This window comes from Erinaceus europaeus, chromosome 7, assembly GCF_950295315.1.
Source record: "Erinaceus europaeus chromosome 7, mEriEur2.1, whole genome shotgun sequence".
Lineage (NCBI taxonomy): Eukaryota > Metazoa > Chordata > Mammalia > Eulipotyphla > Erinaceidae > Erinaceus > Erinaceus europaeus.
Genome location: NC_080168.1, coordinates 42,765,032 through 42,783,632, shown reverse-complemented (window position 1 = coordinate 42,783,632; position 18,601 = coordinate 42,765,032). Strand labels below are relative to the sequence as shown.

Here is an 18,601-nt window from a genome sequence, read left to right as displayed (position 1 = left end):
TTCATGGTGCAGGCATTGAGCCCCAGTAATAACCCTGGTGGTAAAAAAAGAAAGTCCAGTGCTTTATCCACTGCGCCACCACCTGGATCACTTTCTCCCTAGTTTTAATGACCCCATCATGGCCTTTCCTCTGCCCTGGCTTGGGAGGACTGAGTCTGCTGAATAGTGCTGCCTAGCTGGTACTCTGGGGGGAAGATGGGGTAAGTTGGGCCTGGGCCTGAGTCACAGTTAGTGTGTTTGCCGCTAGAGGGAGTAATCAGAGAGCTCTTCTTTTCTTCTAGCGTTTGCCCTTCTAACGTTTGCCCTTCTTCCGTAGCCAGTCAACAGGTCAGGTTGAAAAGCTGTCAGGAGCTGCTTGTTGCTGGCTTTGAAAGTGATTGGGATCCATGTGGATTCAGTCGGCTAGGAAGGATCGTCAGTTTCCCCAATGAGTGGGTACTCACGGGATGCACCACGAGAAGGTCGATTCAATGCATCCCAGAGAGCTCTGATACCCAAGCTGTACAGAATGAGTCATCAGATTAAAGAGGCTGAGGATCGAGGTGTGTGATCTAGATAGAGACTGGGGTGCAAGAGCCTGAGATAGTGGGGGTCAGGGCACTCTAAGCTGGTCCCTATAAAGGACTACTTCCACAGCAGGTCAGAGCCCCTGAAGGGGTTTCAGGCAGAACAAACAGGGTACAGAATCTGGTTACAGATACCCAGGATGTATGAGAATGCATACTTAGCCACCACATGGAACATTCTGCTTCTGTTCGCCATTTTACCTCTTTCATAACCAGAGTTCTGCTCAGCTCTGGCATCTAGTGGTGCAGGGGATTGAACCTGGAACCTTTTATTGTATTTATTGTGTTTATTTATTTATTTTTGCCTCGAGGGTGCTGCACTGAGAATCTATTGCTCCTGGAGGCCTTTTTTAAATTTAATTTTATTTTATTGGATAGGACAGAGAGAAATTGAGATGGGGGAAGATAGGAAGAAAGAAAAACACCTGCAGGCCTGTTCACTGCCTGTGAAGTGACCCCCCTGGAGGTGGGGAGCCAGGGAACCAGGGAGCCAGGGAGCCAGGGAGCCAGGGGCTCAAACTGGATCCTTGTGCAGGTTCTTGCACTTTGTACTATGTGCGCTTAACCCAGTGTGCCACTGCCTGGTCCCCGAACCTGGAACCTTTTGCAGGCAAATCCTGTGCACTACCTCCACAGACCTCCACTTCACCTCTGAACTCCAGATAAGGTCAGAACAGTGTGACTGCACTGAGATGAGTAAATTAACTCATAAGGTGCTTACTGCTGAGCTTGACTGGGGCAACTGGCCTCAGCATAGTCATGGAAATTATTCATAAAAAGAGGAAGAGGGAGTTAGGTGGTAGCACAGCGGGTTAAGGCACGTGATGCAAAGTTCAAGGACTGGCATAAGGATCCCGGTTTGAGCCCCTGGCTCCCCACCTGCAGGGGAGTCACTTCACAGAGAGTGAATTAGGTCTGCAGGTGTCTCTCTTTCGCTCCTCCTCTCTGTCTTCCCTTTCTCTCTATCCTATCCAGCAGCAACGACATCAGTAACAACAACAGCTACAATGCAACAAGGGTGACAAAAGGGAATAAATAAATATTAAAAAATTAAAAAGGAAAGAGAAACAGACAATATCTGAAACTTCGTATCAGATTTCCAGGAGAAGCTTCAGGCAATATGAAACCCAGAGTTAGATCCTGAGGCAGAGCTATAAAGAGAGAACATCTCTGGAAGCAGAAGCCATGACTGATCTCAGAAGCAGGCCAGTCCATGATGGAGGAAGAGGCAGGCTGGTGTAGTGGCCAAGGGCACTGGCGTAGGGTGTGGGTGACCTGGGGCTCGTCTGCTACACATTGGACCAAATTCCTTAACCGCTGCCAAAGTTCTCATCACTAAAAGACTGTGACCTTGCTTCTGCCCCCCACCCCCGCAGATGAGGATTGGGGGCTTGAACCCAGGTCCTTGCGTATGCTGATATATGTGCTCAGCCAGGTGCACCACAGTTTCATTTTTGAACTATGGAGATGTGTGCCCTTTGAAAAGAATGGATTACAAGAAAGACAAGTGAGAGTTTATCCCTTAGAGGATCACACAGACTTGGCAACTGATAATTACTTATGTACACTTACTGTTTTACTGTTAATAATGTTATTGTTGCTATTACTAATCCAGGGATGCTGGTGGGATCACCTGTCAGTGTTTCTAGCTTGTACACAACCAGCTGTGTCTCTTGAATACCTAGATACATGCCTTGCATCTTCTGGCCTTCCATTTATAGTAAATGATACCAGTATAACCCCTTCAAAATAGTTTTTTTTTTTTTGCCTCCAGGGTTATTGCTGGGGCTCAGTGCCTGTACCATGAATCCACTGCTATTGAAGGCCATTTTCCCCCCTTTTGTTGCCCTTGTTGTTGTAGCCTTGTGGTTATTATTGTTGTTGTTGATGTCGTTTGTTGTTGGATAGAACAGAGAGAAATGGAGAGGGGAGGGGAAGACAGGGGGGAGAGAAAAATAGACACCTGCAGACCTGCCTCACTGCCTGTGAAGCGACCCCCCCCCCCGCAGGTGGGGAGCTGGGGGCTCTAACCGGGATCCTTGCACTGGTCCTTGGGATTCTCGCCATGTGGGCTTAATCCTCTGCACTACCGCCCAATCCACTAGTCTAGAACATTTAAGTGGGGTCATTTTGTTTGGCCTGACTTCACAGTTTTGAAGAGTGTACCTTCTGTCCTATCACCCTGCCTCATTGTCGATCAGTTTGTACCTGATTTTTTTTTCCTCCAGGGTTATTGCTGGGCTCAGTACCTGCAGTACAAATCCGCTGCTCCTGGCAGCTCCTTTTCCCTGTTTGTATTGGATAGGATAGAGAGAAATTGAGAGAGGAGGTGAAGATAGAGAGGGAGAGAGACAGATAGACACCTGCAGATCTGCTTCACTTCCTGTGAAGCGACCCCCCTATAGGTGGGGAGCCAGGGGCTGGAACTGGGATTCTTGAGCTTCATACTATGTGCATTTAACCCAGTACATTACTGCCTGGTCCCCCTGATTGTTTCTTCATAATTAGACTCTGGTGAAACTTTTTTTTTTTTGGTAGGGGATGTGAATACTATGATACGTGACAATCTAATCCCACCACCAATACATGTTTATTTTCTGTTAAATGTGTTATATATAATTTTAAAATTCTAATATTTCTTTTTCTTCTTTTTTCCAAATATGCAGCAGGTCAGTTGTTGATCATTGACTCCTGTCATCACCATGTCATCATAGAGGCAGCAGGCTATTTATACAGATCACTGGATTTAAGGGCGACCTACCTGGGATCTGCTCACACATCAATCTCTGGAATCCTGCAGTAAGTTTCACTTCTGTTGTTACCAAAGGCCAAGGTCTTGGAAAGCCAACATTTGGGAGATGAAGATTTGGGGGAGGAAAAAAAAAAAACAGTTCTATTCAAATGCTAGCAATTCAAGACAATGGTAGACTCATGGCTTCTAAACCCACCTCACTCTCAGCCTCAGCTTTTAGAGTTATACAGGTGAAAGAAAGAAAAAACAAAAAGGGAATTTGGGAAAAAGGGGTAGTATTCTGGTGGGGGCAAAAGGGCCTAGTTGTGAAGTTATCCCTTTGGCTCTACTGTCCAGTCCAGTCTGTTAAGCTGTTACAAATAAATTAATATCACATTATTTTGTCAGGCTTACATCTGGAGGTCTTTGTGCTGGATCTCAGGGATCTCCCAAAGGACATTTCTTATTGTTCTCCACTTTCCATTCACAACTGTTTCTTGGTTTATCAAACACAAATACACTGTTAGTGAAAACATTTTTTCCTGGTTGCTGGAGCAAAGTAAAGATAGCATGGGAAGGCAGAAAGTGAAGTCCAAGGAGATGGTTACTATGGCAAAGTAAAGGCTTAGACGTCTAAGGTGAAAATTATAACAATCTAGCTAATATGCTTGCATTATGCCTCCAAATGAAATAGGCTTCTGGCACCAAAATAAAAGACTGGAGTTGGGGGGAGGGTTCAGGTCCTGGAACATGATGGTAGAGGAGGACCTAGTGGGGGTTGAATTGTTATGTAGAAAACTAGGAAATGTTATGCATGTACAAACTATTACATTTTACTGTCAACTGCATAATCCATTAATCTCCCAATAAAGAATTAAAAAAAAAGAAATATGCTTCTGGTTACTCAGGTTATGCTTTTTTTTTTTTTTTTTTTTTAAATTGCCACCAGGATTATCACAGGAGCTCGGTTCTGGCACTATGAATCCACTGCTCTCTGTGACCATTTTTTCTTTTTCTTCTTCCAGTTCTTCTTCTCCTCCTCTTCCTTTCTTATTTACTCCAGGGTTATTGCTAGGGCTCAGTGCCTGCACTACAAATCCATTGTTCCTAGTGGCCATCTTTTTCCTGTTGTTGCTGTTGCTATTGTTGTTGTTGTTGCTGCTGCTGTTAGATAGGACAGAGAGAAAATGAGAGAGGAAGGGAAGATAGAGAGGGGGAGAGAAAGACACCTGCAGACCTGCTTCACTGCTTGTGAAGCAACCCCCTTGTAAGTGGGGAGCCGGGGGCTCAAACTGGGATCCTTGGCTTGACCCTTGCACTTCACACTTTGTGTTTAACCAGATGCATTACCACCCAGCTCCCTTTTTCTTCTATTTTTATTTTTATTTGCTTGGACAGAGAGAAATTGAGGAGGGAGGGAGAGGAAGAGAGAAGAGACACTGGCAGCACTGCTTCACCACTCAAGTAATTTTCTCCAGTAGGTAGGGAGTGGGGGCTTGAATTCGGGGCCTTGGATATTATGCAGCATTTGCCCTCCCCCAGGTTATATTTATGATCTCCCAGCAACTTTTTGATCTTTATAATTTTTTAAATATTTATTTTCCCTTTTGTTGCCCTTGTTGTTTTTCATTGTTATTGTAGTTATTATTATTGCTATTGATGTCATTGTTGTTAGATAGGACAGAGAGAAATGGAGAGAGGAGGGGAAGACAGAGGGGGAGAGAAAGAAACCTGCAGACTTGCTTCACAGCCTGTGAAGCTACTCCCCTGCAGGTGGGGAGCCGAGGGCTCGAACCTGGGTCCTTGTGCTTTGCGCCACCTGCACTTAACCCGCTGTGCTGCTGCCCGACTCCTCAACTTTTTGATCTTTTTCAGTCTCCTGAGGGAAATTGAACGGATCCTGGGCAGAAGATGTTGGCCTCAAGGCATAAGCCAGCAGTATTCTGAGAGCCTGAGGAATGGTGCCTCCCTCTGGGAACCCTTGCTGAAATTAAACTACCACAGTGCTCAGAGTTTCAACACGTTCAGCTTTTCTTTGTGCACCAGTGCAGATAAGCTCTTCAGGGCCAAAATCATAGACTTGACGTCTCAGGCAATTTCCAAATGTGCTTCTGGAAAAAGGAAAAAAGTCTTGAAACCTGTGATTTCCTTTTCGGATGAAGAGAAGACCTGGCAGAAGACCCAAAAGAATACTGAGCTATGGAAAGGACCAGAAAAGCAAGTAGCAGCAAATAATGAAAACTGGTCCTCTAAGATTTTCTCTTGGGGTAAAATGAATAGCGTCATAAAGCTTTCACGACAAAGGGTGCTGTCAGCTAAAATTGATGGCACAAAAGGTCAGGTGCCCACAATTTGTCAGCATCCCCTGCCTAGGTCCATGAACACAAGTAATCCCTGGGAATCCTTATCTGATCTTATATCAGAAAAGTGGCTTTTTCATCGCCCAGACAGTAGTTCTGCTCCTTAGAAGTGTTTTTTCCCCCTGAGATCTCATTTTGAATCAAAACTGAAGAGCTCACATGATTTTAATAAAGAGTGAAGATGAGTATGAGCTCTTTTGTGTCTGTCATTTTTTTCTTAGTTCTCTTTAATGAGGTATTTTCTTTTCTTTTAAGACTTCATTTATTTATTTATTTATTTATTTATTAGAAAGATAGGAGGAGAGAGAGAAAGAACCAGATATCACTCTGGTACATGTGCTGCCGGGGATTGAACTCAGGACCTCATGGTTAAGAATCCAATGTTTTATCCATTGCACCACCTCCCTGACCATGATGAGGTATTTTCTTTCTTTCTTTTTAAAAATATTTATTTATTCCTTTTTGTTGCCCTTGTTTTACTGTTGTAGTTGTTATTGATGTCTTCGTCGTTGAATAGGACAGAGAGAAATGGAGAGAGGAGGGGAAGCCAGAGAGGGGGAGAGAAAGAGAGACACCCACAGACCAGCTTCACCACCTGTGAAGCAACTCCCCTGTAGGTGGGGAGCTGGGGGCTTGAACTGGGAGGATCCTTACGCCAGTCCTTGCGCTTTGTGCCACCTGCGTTTAACCTGCTGCACTACTGCCTGACTCCCAATGAGGTATTTTTTTTAACAAGGTTTGGGGATTTTGATTTTTCAGCCCCCAAAAACATTCTAAGAGATTTTAGTGTAAAAAGACAATTTTAAGTGACTCACAGTTCTAGGGTAGGTAGAAGAAACTTGATCTCTCAGGGTTTTGTGTCTAAAAATATACTGAGGCAGTGTTGTTAAAGTTCTAATGGTGTTATTTTTATGTTATTAGGATTATCTTATGACTTAATGGAGCTTATTTTCTGTGTAAACAAAATTTGTAACTCCTGTGATGAAACAAGTAAAACTAAACTAGAGTCCATGGGTTTGATATCATTACCTGTTTCAAACTTTTTTTTTGCCACTAAGATTATTGCTGGGAATTAGTACTTGCATGACTTTTTTTTTTTTTTTTTTTTTTTTTTTTTGGGTGAGAGGCAGGAAGGAGGGAGGGAGAGGAAGAAAGAAGGAGAGAAAGCAAGAAATGTGCACAGCACGACACTACTATTTGTTAAGCTCTCCCCCTACAAGTGGAAACCAGAGTTTGAACCTGGGTCATTGTGTAGCTACTGAATTAGCTACCACTTGCAATTGGCCTCTGAACATCATTATTTTTTTTAATTGAGTGCTAAGGAATGAATCCAGGGCATTGTGCATGTGCCCTGGGTTCTACTTGTTGTTGTTGTTGTTGTGTGTGTGTGTGTGTGTGAGAGAGAGAGAGAGAGAGAGAGAGAGGGAGGGAGGGAGAGAGAGAGAGAGAGGGAGGGAGGGAGAGAGAGACTTCTACTTCTAGCGTTTGCCCTTCTTCCGTAGCCAGTCAACAGCATCAGGTTGAGCCTGATGTAAAGTTTCGAGACCTCCTTTGAATCTGGAGAGGTGGCAGTCGTTGACTATGTGGGTCATAGTCTGTCTGTAGCCACAGGGGCAGTTCGGGTCGTCTCTGGCTCCCCAGCGATGGAACATAGCGGCGCACTGGCCATGGCCTGTTTGATAGCGATTGAGGAGGGCCCAATCATAACGTGCTAGGTCAAAGCCGGGTTGACGCTTGCAGGGGTCTGTGATGAGGTGTTTGTTCTTTACCTCAGCTGACTGCCAGCTCTGTTTCCAAGAGACTGGAACAGAGAAGTTCAGTGTAGGCGTAGGGGACCAGATTGGGTGACGAGACGTCAAGCGTTGAACAGGGTGGGCGAAGATATCCGCGTATATTGGCAGGTCTGGTCGAACGTAGACGTGGGAAATGAACTTAGATGATGCCGCATCCCGACAAATATCTGGCGGGGCGATGTTGCTAAGAACTGGCAGCCATGGAACCGGGGTGGAACAGATGGTTCCAGAAATTATCCTCATGGAGGAATATAATTTGGAATCGACCAAGTGGACATGGGGGCTACGGAACCATACTGGGGCACAGTATTCTGCAGTGGAATAGCATAATGCCAGAGATGATGATCGTAGTGTGGAAGCGCTCGCGCCCCATGAGGAGCTGGCCAGTCTTGCAATGATGTTATTCCTCGCGCCCACCTTTGCTGCAGTTTTTATGAGATGTTTGTGAAATGACAGGGTGCGATCAAGAGTAACGCCAAGATAGACTGGCTGGGCTTCATGCCGGATTCTCGTATCGTCAAGCTGCACATTAAGCTCACGCGAGGCCGAGGCATGGTGTAGATGGAAAACAGATGATACCGTTTTTGCAGTGCTAGGAATTAGTCGCCATTTTTTACAGTAATCAGATATCAGAGAGAGACTATGACAGCCCTTCAACATCTAAAGAACTCTTCTGGTGCTGTCCATGGTGCTGGGAATCAAACCCAGGGCCTCCATGCTGTGCTCTCTACCTAGTGAGCTATCTCCTGGCCCCATTTGAAATATTTTACCTGACTTCAGATTTTACCAGGAATTTATAAGATATCACCCACTAATTGCAAGGATTACCTATGGACTGCGTTCATTCTTGTTTAATTTAAATTTAAAATCCTATGTACAGGTGGGTGAGATATCATAATTATTATGCAAAAAACTTTTATGCCTAAGGCTCAATACTTCCAGTCCACCATCAGTTCCCACACCACCATAAACCAGAGCTGAGTAGTGCTCTGGTTAAAAAAAAGCATTTATCAACAAGGGCAACAAAAGGGAAAATAAATAAATATTAAAAAAATTTAAGTATATATATATGTATATATATATAAACTTACATAAGTTAAAAAGAAAAAACCCTACGTATTACTTGGAAGCCATGGGAGGAGGGGTTCAGTTCTGTAACCTTAGAAAAAACTACTCTACTTCTCTGAGTATCATTTCCAGTGTTTTCACAATGAGAAGGAATCTGGCACCTCTTTTTTCAGGATTCCCTAGAGGACAAGCATGCTAGTGAACCTAACAAACCTTCTGTTGTTGGTAGTTGTGATCTGTCACAGTCTAACCCATTTCCCCATTAAACCATTTTGACCCCTCCACCCCACAGGAGTTCAGGCACACACAAATGCCTTGAGCTGTTTGTTTTAAATGGTACCCTGCCTATGTCACACATGGCAGTGTGGCTTTCCAGGCAGAGTGCCCGGCTGGCGAGTTATTCCCAGAACTCTACCCAGCACTCTGCTGAATGGTAACTATGGAGTCGTTCACTTGGGTAGTCCTTGCAGCTCAGGTCTCCTCTTTGGGGTTCTGGATGGGTTGCACCTGCCTTTCCTCCAGGAACTCCATCTGAGAGTCTGACTTAGTTCACACAGAAATACCCTATGACGGGCAGGGATTACTGTTGATTTGACTTGGGCAGAAGCACAAGGCGCAGATCAGGCGCAGCCTAGCTGGACTGAGACAGAACTCAATGCACCTTACCTGAGAAGGCGGGGTGGTAGTGTCAGGGTGGTCCTCTGGGTAGAAATCTCAGGAGGCTTCTGGTCTTGCAGTGTCCTTCACATATAGCAGCCCATGCATGGGCCTGGGTCCAGCTGGGTCCACCTACCTCCCTCATCCACAGGACTAGAAGGATCCATACTGGAGATCCAGGGCATCCCAGACAAAGCCCCAAAATCCAGAGAGGTCCACAGCACAGAGGTCATCAACACATACAAAATCACCTCTTGGAGCCGGGGTCAGATGCATGCTGTCAGCTTTGCCAAAGTGGAAGGTAAGGGTGGGGGTGGGTGTGGGTGACCACACATCTCTGGAAGAAGGTGCCGCAGAGCTGGATAGGCCGTGCTGGGGCAGGAAACAAGCCATCACATTCCTTATGGTTTCTTGTTGTTAAAATTCGGTGGCTCTAGCTGGCCGGGATAGCTTCACGGGCGGGTAACAGAAACGACCAGAGACATACGGCTGGGCAGGGAAGCTGTATTTCTTTATTCAGGAACAACGATTCATAAACTAAGACAAACTAATCACCAAACAGAACTCTGCTGCCTCTTTGCCGCGGCGGCGCAAGCACTCTCTCTTACTCTGGCAACTCTGGAACTCTCTAACTCAGGAACCCTCTCGGGGTTCCTCGGGGCAGGGCCAAGCAGGCCCGCGAAACTAACCAATTCTCTTGGCGGGGGAGAGCTACCCAATGTAAAGCATACAACAGTTTCTTTTCCTTTCTTTCTTTTCTTTTCTTTTCTTTTTTTTTATTTATAAAAAGGAAACATTGACAAAACCATAGCATAAGAGGGGTACAACTTCACACAATTCCCACCATCAGAACTCCATATGTCATCCCCTCCCTTGATAGCTTTCCTATTCTTTAACCCTCTGGGAGTATGGACCCAAGGTCATTGTGGGATGCAGAAGGTGGAAGGTCTGGTTTCTGTAATTGCTTCCCCGCTGAATATGGGCATTGACAGGTTGATCCATACTCCCAGCGTACCTCTCTCTTTCCCTAGTGGGGTGGGGTTCTGGGGAATCGGAGCTCCAGGACACCTTGGTGGGGAAAGTCTGGTTGGCATCATGCTAGCATCTGGAACCTGGTGGCTGAAAAGAGGGTTAACATACAAAGCCAAACAAATTGTTGACCAATCATAAACCTAAAGGCTGGAATAGTGCAGATGAAGAGTTGGGGGGTATCTCCATTTTGTAGATAGCCAGTAGGCATATTTTAGTTATATTCCAAAGCCTGTGGCTATACTAGTTTTTTTTCTTTTTCCTCCTGAGCCTGAAATCTGAAATGCAGGTGGATCCAAGTTATTGCCTGGAGAGATGATGTCATGGCTGGAAAAAGGACCAGAAAGCTGGATCAGGGAAGAGAGTAGTTCCCAAATATGAGAAAGGTATATAAATATTGTTGACTGTAAACCCCATCAATTTGATCTGATCTGGGGCCCATAATCAGGTTAGGAGCCTGTGTGACCTCTGCATCCCTGTAGATCTGAGCTCACATTCTGAGGTCATGAGTAGGAATGTTCCACGCTACCCCACTATAAGGACCCATCTTCCTCAGGTGTAGCATGTTGTCCTTGTGGTTTTGAACTCACCACTGCAGGAACCACAGGCAGAGTCAGATAAATACAACTCTCAAGTAGTTATCCAAAGGACATGCAAACACTATTTCAAAGGGATATAGGTACCCTATGTCCATAGCTGCATTACTCACAATAGCCAGAGTGGAAGTAGAAATACTCATTGACAGATGATTGGATAAAGAAGTTATGTGAAGCTCTATGTGCTTCATGTAATATTACTCTGCAATTGGCAGGGGCAGGGTTGGACACTGGTGTACTTGGTTAAGCACACATATTACTACTCTGCAATCAAAACAGATGATAAAATGAATAGAACTTGTGGTGATTATACTTAGTGAAATAAAAAAAGAGATGAAAGACAACTACCGGATGGTTTCACTCATATGTAGCATCTAGAGAACCAATACACATGAACTTGTAACAACAACAACAAAGATACAAGAAACAAAGTGTTTCTAAGACTTTGTGAGTACTGTAGTGGTTGTCTTTCCGAGGTAGGGGGGGATACTCCGAACTTTGGTGGTGGCTGGTGTGGTGTGGAACTATACACTGTAATTTTATAATCTGTGATCCACTTTTTTGGGGGGACAGTATCTTTTTTAAAATTTCTTTATTGGGGCACTAATGGTTTACAGTTGACAGTAAAATGCAATAATTTGACATGCGTAACGTTTCCCAGTTTTCACATAAAATTCAACCCCCACTAGGTTCTCTTCTGCCCGTTCCAGGACCTGAGCCCTCCCCCAAACCCCAGAGTCTTTTACTTTGGTGCAATACACCAACAGTGTCTTTTTTTTTTTTTTTAATATTTACTTATTTATTCCCTTTTGTTGCCCTTGCTATTTTATTGTAATTATTGTTGTTGGATAGGATGGAGAGAAGAGGGAATGACAGAGGGGGAGAGAAAGATAGACACCTGCAGACTTGCTTCACCGCCTGTGAAGGGACTCCCCTGCAGGTGGGGAGGCGGGGCTCGAACAGGAATCCTTCTGCTGGTCCTGCAGGTCCTTGCGCTTTGTGTCCCCTGCCCTGCGCTTAACCCGCTGAGCTGCCGCCCGGCCAACCCCCAGATCTTTTTTTTTTTTTTTTTACCAGAGCACAGTTAAGCTCTGACTTATGGTGGTGCAGGGAGATTGAACCTGGGACTTTGGAGCCTCAGGCATGATACTCTCTTTTGTATAACCATAGCCTATCTTCCCACCCGTAACCCATTATTTATCAAGTAAAAAAAATGAAAACAAACAAAAAACTAGCGATCACACACAGCAGGCTGGGAGCTTGGCCCTGTCTGACCAGGCCCTGCTCCCCTCTGACCCGGCTCACGTCACCAAGCCCCACCCATGAAAGTCCCTGTCCATAGCGCCGCCCGCGTCGGACCGGGTGAAGCCCCGCCCATGCAGGATTCGCCCCTTAAAGTCCCCGCCCCGCGGCGGCCTGGAAGGGGCGGGCTGCAGCGCCACGTGTCGGCACGCAGGGAGCTGCACGCAGGGCTGAGCGGGCTCGCGGCGCCACTCGCGGCAGCGCGGCGCAGAGCATGGCCACTGCGGTGGCGGTGGCGGTGGCTGCGGCCCGCGGGGCCGGAGCGAGGGCGGCGGCGGCCCTGCGGGGCAGCTGCTGGGCTGCGGCGCGGGGGCAGCTTCCCGCGGGATCCGCGCGGCCCTTGTGCACAGCAGCCGGGACCGCCCCAGACATGAAGCGCTACCTGTGGGACCGCTACCGGGAGGCGAAGAGGAGCACGGACGGTGAGTGCTCCCGCCTGAACCCCCGGGACCTGAGAGGCCTCCCCGCCGGGAAGCGAGCGCCCTGGGACCCCCAGGCGCCCACTCAGTCCCTACCTGCGGGCGGCATCGCCTCTGCAGAAATACGCGCCTCTGGAAACTTTGAGATCTGTCCTCCTTTCCTTTTGCAAATTCGTGGCATATATATATTGCTAGTAATCTGCACCAGAAGCGTATTGGGCGGGGGGGGTGAGGGGGACTGACGGGGTTCCACGGATCCGGCTTGGGGAGACGACCAGCCCCACGTACTTTGTGAACAAAAACTGCAGCGATCGCAGCAGCCGGCGGGGCCACCCGGTTCCGGGCCCCTGGGCAGGTGGACCTGTCGCCAGGGCTGATCCAGTTCCCTTTTGCCTCGTCTCTTCCTTTCCCAAAGGAGACTGGGGGGGGGGGGGTGCGATTGACAATGTTGGACAAAGGATAGCAGAGGTTGGGGGTGTCCAGGTTTATTTGCCAGAGGCTAAGTGAGTGCATTCCAAGGAGTGACAACTTGGTGACTTGGAGGACAGGTAGTCAGCCGGGGCCACTCGGTAGTAAAGGAAACAGAAAGACAAAGAGAAGCGAGTGCAGGGCACATCACTTGTCTTCCTGAATCCTCCCTGCATCTGTGAGGGAGGTGTGCTATAGATAAGACACCTGCTTCCCATCCCACCGGTGGAAAGGGTAGGCTGGAGTTGAGGGGAACCTGGCCAAGGTCACACCTTGACCTCAGTGCTGTCCCCTGATCCCCTGTCCTGTGACCTGTGCTTCTGACCATCTGGGAACTCCTGTAAAAGGCCACTCACAGCCACTGGGGCTGTTGCTTTCAAGAGAGCTTTTAGAATGGTATTCATCCTGAAATTTGGAGTTTGGTTTTGCCAGAGTAGGCAGATAGAGGATAGTGTGGAAATATTTGGTGGGAGAAAACCTTTTGTAGGATCACTGTCTCCCCCCCCCCCCCATATCTTTTGTCCAGAAGTCCAGAGAAGCAGGAGTATTATTTTTCACCAATGCGAATGATTTTTTTCCCCTTTTCTGTGGGGACTTAAAGATGCCTCGCCGTGCAGGCGTCTATGAAAATAGGTTTGTTCAGTTTTCTTCTGCTCAGTTCAATTTTTCATCAGTTTTTGGTGGGGCTCTGTGTCAGGAAAAAAAAATGGTTTTGGAGATGTTGGCAATGATAGATTGTAAATGAGAGAAGTGCAGAAGACCATTTGGGCAGGCAAGACCATTTTTTAAAAATTGAAACTTAAGTGAGTCAGGCGGTAGCGTAGCAGGTTAAGTGCACGTGGTGCAAAACCAAAGGACTGGCCATTAAGGGCCCTGGTTCAAGCCCCTGCTTCCCACCTCAGGGGAGTCACTTCACAAATGGTGAAGTAGGTCTGCAGCTGTCTTATCTTTCTCTCTCCCTCTCTGTCTTACCCTCCTCTCTACATTTCTCTCTGCCCTATCCAACAGTGATGATGTCAATAACAACAATAATAACTACAATAATAAAAAAAAAAGGGCAACAAAAGGGAAAATAAGTAAATTAAAAATTTTTTTTTAAAAATTGAAACTTAAAATTGAGGTAATAGTATATATACTACATGGTTATAAGAATTAAGGGAGGGAAGTCTGAGACAGAGAGTAAATCATAGGGCTTGCATGAGGTCCCTAGTTTGATCTCTGCATGTGTAGGAGATCTAGTTTATCCTTTACCCCATTTCACTTAGTGGTGACATTTTGCAGTGTATGTGTGTTATTTTACTATTAGTATTATTGTTTTACTAGAGCATTGCTCAGGGCTGGTGAGATAACCCACTTGGATAGTGTGCAACTTTGCCATGTGTGTGACCCAGGTTTGAGCCTGGTACCCACCATATTAAAGGAAGCTTTGGTATTATGGCTTCTTTCACAACTCTCTACTTCTAAAATAATAATAATGACAGTAGTAACAGATAAATAAAAACATTGCATTGTTGGAGAAGTCATAAAATTTTCTTTTCTTTTTTCTCTTTTCTTTTTTTTTCTTCTCTTTTTCTTTATTTATTTACTGGATAGAGACAGCCAGAAATTGAGAGGAGGAGGGGAGATAGAGAGGGAGAGAGACAGAGAGACATCTGCAGCATAGCTTCACCACTCGGCAAAGCTTTCCCTCTGCAGGTGGGGACCGGGGGCTCGAATCTGGGTCCTTGTGCACTGTAATATGTCCGCTCAATCAAGTGTGCCACCACCTGGCCCCGTTATGAAATATTTTTCCTTTTTATATTTATTTTACCAGAACACTGATCAGCTTTGGCTTATGGTGGTACTGGGGATTGAACCTGGGACTTTAGAGAGTCTTTTTGCATAACTATGCTGTCTTCCCAGCCCCCATGAAGTATTTTTCTGTGCAGAAAATGTGTTATGACTTTTCCTATGGCCCATAAATCAGTTACCTGTGGGCTTGTTTACCCAGTACCACATAACTGCTCCTCCAGGTTGCCTTTAATAGTCGCACCCTACCCCCTTCCTGCTGCTTCCTTGCTAAGTCCCTGGGTATGATCTGTTCTGCACATCTAACATTTGCCATGTCACAAATGCCATGTAGAGGTAGCGAGTGGTACAGCAACTTTGTACTCTGAATAGTATCTTGAAGTGTTGTATCAGTTGTGTGTCCCTTGAGTAGTATGTCTTTTATGGCCATCCTACAGTGTAGCATTATCTAAGGATATGGGCTTTGGTCTGAGGTCACCTTAGTAAGTTAGGATGGGGCTGGGTCAGTTTTGGAGCCTCAGGCATGGGAGTTTCTTTGCATAACTGATATGCTATCTACCCCCCCCACACACACACACCCCAACCCAAATCACATCATGACGTTTTTTTTTTCCTTTACCAGAGCACTCAGCAGCTCTGGCTTGTGGTGGTGCAGGGGGTTGAACCTGGGACTTTGAAGCCTCAGGCATGAGAATCTCTGCATAACTATTATGCTACCCATGCCCCTGGGTCAGCTTTGGGTCTGTGACCTTGTGACTTGGAATAAGCCACCTCCTCTCTCTAGCTGGTCTCCCCATAGACCCCAGGGTTAAAGACTGTCTCAGCCTTTCTAGGTAGGAAAGTCTGAACCAGGAGTCTTAGTGGCCTCTCCCCAATTCTGCCCCAGCAGTTACACACATGCCTCCCTCCCACTGAGAACACAGGGACTTCTAGAGGCTTCTTCCTTCTTCATCCTGTCTGGAGCTCCATCACTTCTCCCCTTAGTACCCAGCTTATACTCAGGTACCAAGCACTCACTGAGCAGTGGGTTTAAGGGCCACTGATTCACAGATGGCCAGGCCAGAGAGGGAGGGGCTGCCACCTGCCAGGACTAGCCTGGATGGACAGATTGGTAAACCGAAGTGACAGTCCAGGGCTGGTGAAACAGCTCAGTTGTATAGTGGGCTGCTTCGCCAAATATGCAACTCTGGTCCTCACCTCATCTGCTGCTGTGGTCTTTTTCACTTTCTTTGCCTCTCTGGAGAGAGTGTGTTTGTGTGTGTGTGTAAGCGGGGGGAGATGAACAATGAACCCCAGGGGTCATCCATCAGGTGCATACTACACTCTGCTGTCTGTTCAGCCCTTTGTAGAAGCTTCTAGAAGGATGGCAGCTAGGAAGGAAAGATTTTTTTCACTCCTTGTTTTACCCATTATCAGAGCAGTGCTCTGATCTCTCTCCTCTCTCATTTGTTATAAATAAATCAATCTTCATCTTATCTTTTTCAAAATTTAATTTTTCTTTTTTTTTAATCAATCAGTCAATTAATGATTTGATTATTTTACCAGGGTACTGCTCCGCTGTGGTTTATGGTGAGGCTGGAGATTGAACCTGGGATCTCAGAGCCTCGTGCATGAAAGTTTTTTTTTTTTTTTTGCCTCCAGGGTTATCACTGGGGCTTGGTGGTGCCTGAACTACCAACCCCCTGCTCCTGGAAGCCATTTTTTTTTTCCATTTTGTTGCCTTTATTGTCATTATTGTTGCTATTGATGTTGAATAGGACAAAGAAATCGAGAGAGGAGGGGAGACAGAAAGGGGGAGATAGGGGGGTAGGCGGTAGTGCAGCAGGTTAAGCGCACACGGTGCAAAGCTCAAGGATGGGCATAAGGATCCCTGTTTAAGCCCCTGGTTCCGGTTCCTCACCTGCAGGGGGGTCGCCCCATAAGCGGTGAAGTGGGTCAGCAGGTGTTTATCTGCCTCTCCCCCTCTCTGTCTTCCTCTCTTATCTTGATTTCTCTCTGTCCTATCCAACGACAATGACAGCAATGACAACAATAATAATAACAACAATGAAAAGCAACAAGGGCAACAAAAGGGAAAAATGTCAAAAAAAAAAAAGAGACAAATAAACTACTTTAAAAAAAAGAAGGGGAGAGAAAGACAGACACCTGCAGACCAGCTTCACCCTCAGAGGCAACCCCCCTGCGGAGCCAGGATCCTTGAGCCAGGATCCTTGAGCCGGTCCTTTCACTTCTGCCATGTGCGCTTAACCCATGTGTGCTTAACCCGCTGCTCTACCGCCCAACCCCCATGAATCCTTTTAAAATACATGAAACTAGACTAGTGTTTCTCAGACTATGTCCCACTGTATTCTAAGAGATGTAGTTACAGAAATGTGGAAAACACACATGAAGGAAAGGAGATTAATTAATTTTACCAGAGCACTGCTCAGCTCTGGCTTGTGCTTTGGGGGATTGAACCTGGGTCTTCGGAGCCTCAAGCTTAAAAGTCTTTGTGCATAATCACTATGCTATCTCCCACATCTGAAGGAAGATTTTTACAGTTTATCAGAGCATGGGGATCAATCTTTAGAATTCATCAGGGAGGTGGCTTGGTGGCCCATTGTGTGCCTTCTGTGCATGGATCTCTGGGTTTGGTCCCTTGTATTAAAGAAAAGAAAAGAGAAGAAAAGGAAAGAGAAAAGAAAAGGGCCCTTGTGTGACCCTCTCCCACCCCAGGCAGTGACACACCTGATTAAGCACACATATTACCATATGCAAGGACCTGGGTTCCAGCCCCTGCTCTCTACCTACGGGGAGAAGCTTCATGAGTGATGAGGCAGATCTGCAGGTGTTTCGCTTTCTCTGTCCTCTTGTCTACTCTCACTTTCTCTCTGTCTTATCAAATAAAGGAAAGAAAAAAGGAAATATGGTTGCCAGGAGCAGTGGATTTGTTATGCCTGCACCAAGCCCCAGTGATAACCCTGGTGACAGTAATAGGGGGAGGGGGATAAAGAGTCTTCAAGGGGGTGCAGTGTAATATTTAAAGTAAATTTGACCATGGAATTCTCCTTTTGAAAACTTCACATTTTTAGAGAGAGAGTTATTGAAAAGATATAGTGGTCCGGATGGTGGTGCACCTGGTTGAGTGCACATGTTACAGTACACAAGGACCCAGGTTCAAGCCCCAGGCCCCCTGCCTGCAAGGGAAGAACTTTGCAAGCAGTGAAGCAGTGTTGCAGTCTCTCTGTCTCTCTTCCTCTCTTTTCTCCCCCTTCCCTCTCGATTTCTGTCTATCCAGTAAGTAAAGATAATTTAAAAAGAGAGAAAAGAGGTAGCACTGTGCCATACATGGAGCTTCCTTGGTGCTCCCATGTGGTGCTGGGGATCAAACCCAGGGCCTGCAGCATGGTGAGGCACGTACCCTGGGCCTCCTTTTCTGAAGTAGTAGCTTAGAATTCACCTTCAAAAAACGATCCTTTGGAAAATTCTACAGTAAGAGTAGATCCGTATCCACATGCAACATATAATAGGAATGTATTTTAGTAGCCAGAGATGTTTAACTTCCTTTTTTAAAATATTTATTTATTCCCTTTTTGTTGCCCTTGTTGTTTCATTGTTGTTGTTATTGATGCCATCGTTGTTGGATAGGACAGAGAGAAATGGAGAGAGGAGGGGAAGACAGAGAGGGGGAGAGATAGATAGATACCTGTAGACCTGCTTCACCGCCTGTGAAGCGACTCCCTAGCAGGTGGGGAGCCAGGGGCTCAAACCGGGATCCTTACTTTGGTCCTTGTGCTTTGTGCCACCTGCACTTAATCCGCTGTGCTACTGCCCAACTCCCGATG

At 46.2% G+C, this 18,601-nt stretch overlaps 2 protein-coding genes across 2 annotated transcripts in view; both read left to right on the top strand.

The window, feature by feature from the left end:
* Positions 1-6,219, top strand: part of LOC103117816 (putative tetratricopeptide repeat protein 41) — a 113,159-nt gene extending 106,940 nt beyond the window's left edge. The window contains exons 16-17 of the mRNA XM_060194298.1: positions 3,233-3,365; positions 5,173-6,219. Of these exons, the coding sequence (XP_060050281.1) occupies positions 3,233-3,365; positions 5,173-5,764 (725 nt within the window). The 3' untranslated portion in view covers positions 5,765-6,219. The remainder of the gene's footprint in view (positions 1-3,232; positions 3,366-5,172) is intronic.
* A 6,035-nt stretch (positions 6,220-12,254) lies between these two features.
* NT5DC3 (5'-nucleotidase domain containing 3) overlaps positions 12,255-18,601 on the top strand; it is an 80,705-nt gene continuing 74,358 nt past the window's right edge. The window contains exon 1 of the mRNA XM_007527921.3: positions 12,255-12,524. Within this exon, the coding sequence (XP_007527983.1) occupies positions 12,317-12,524 (208 nt within the window). The 5' untranslated portion in view covers positions 12,255-12,316. The remainder of the gene's footprint in view (positions 12,525-18,601) is intronic.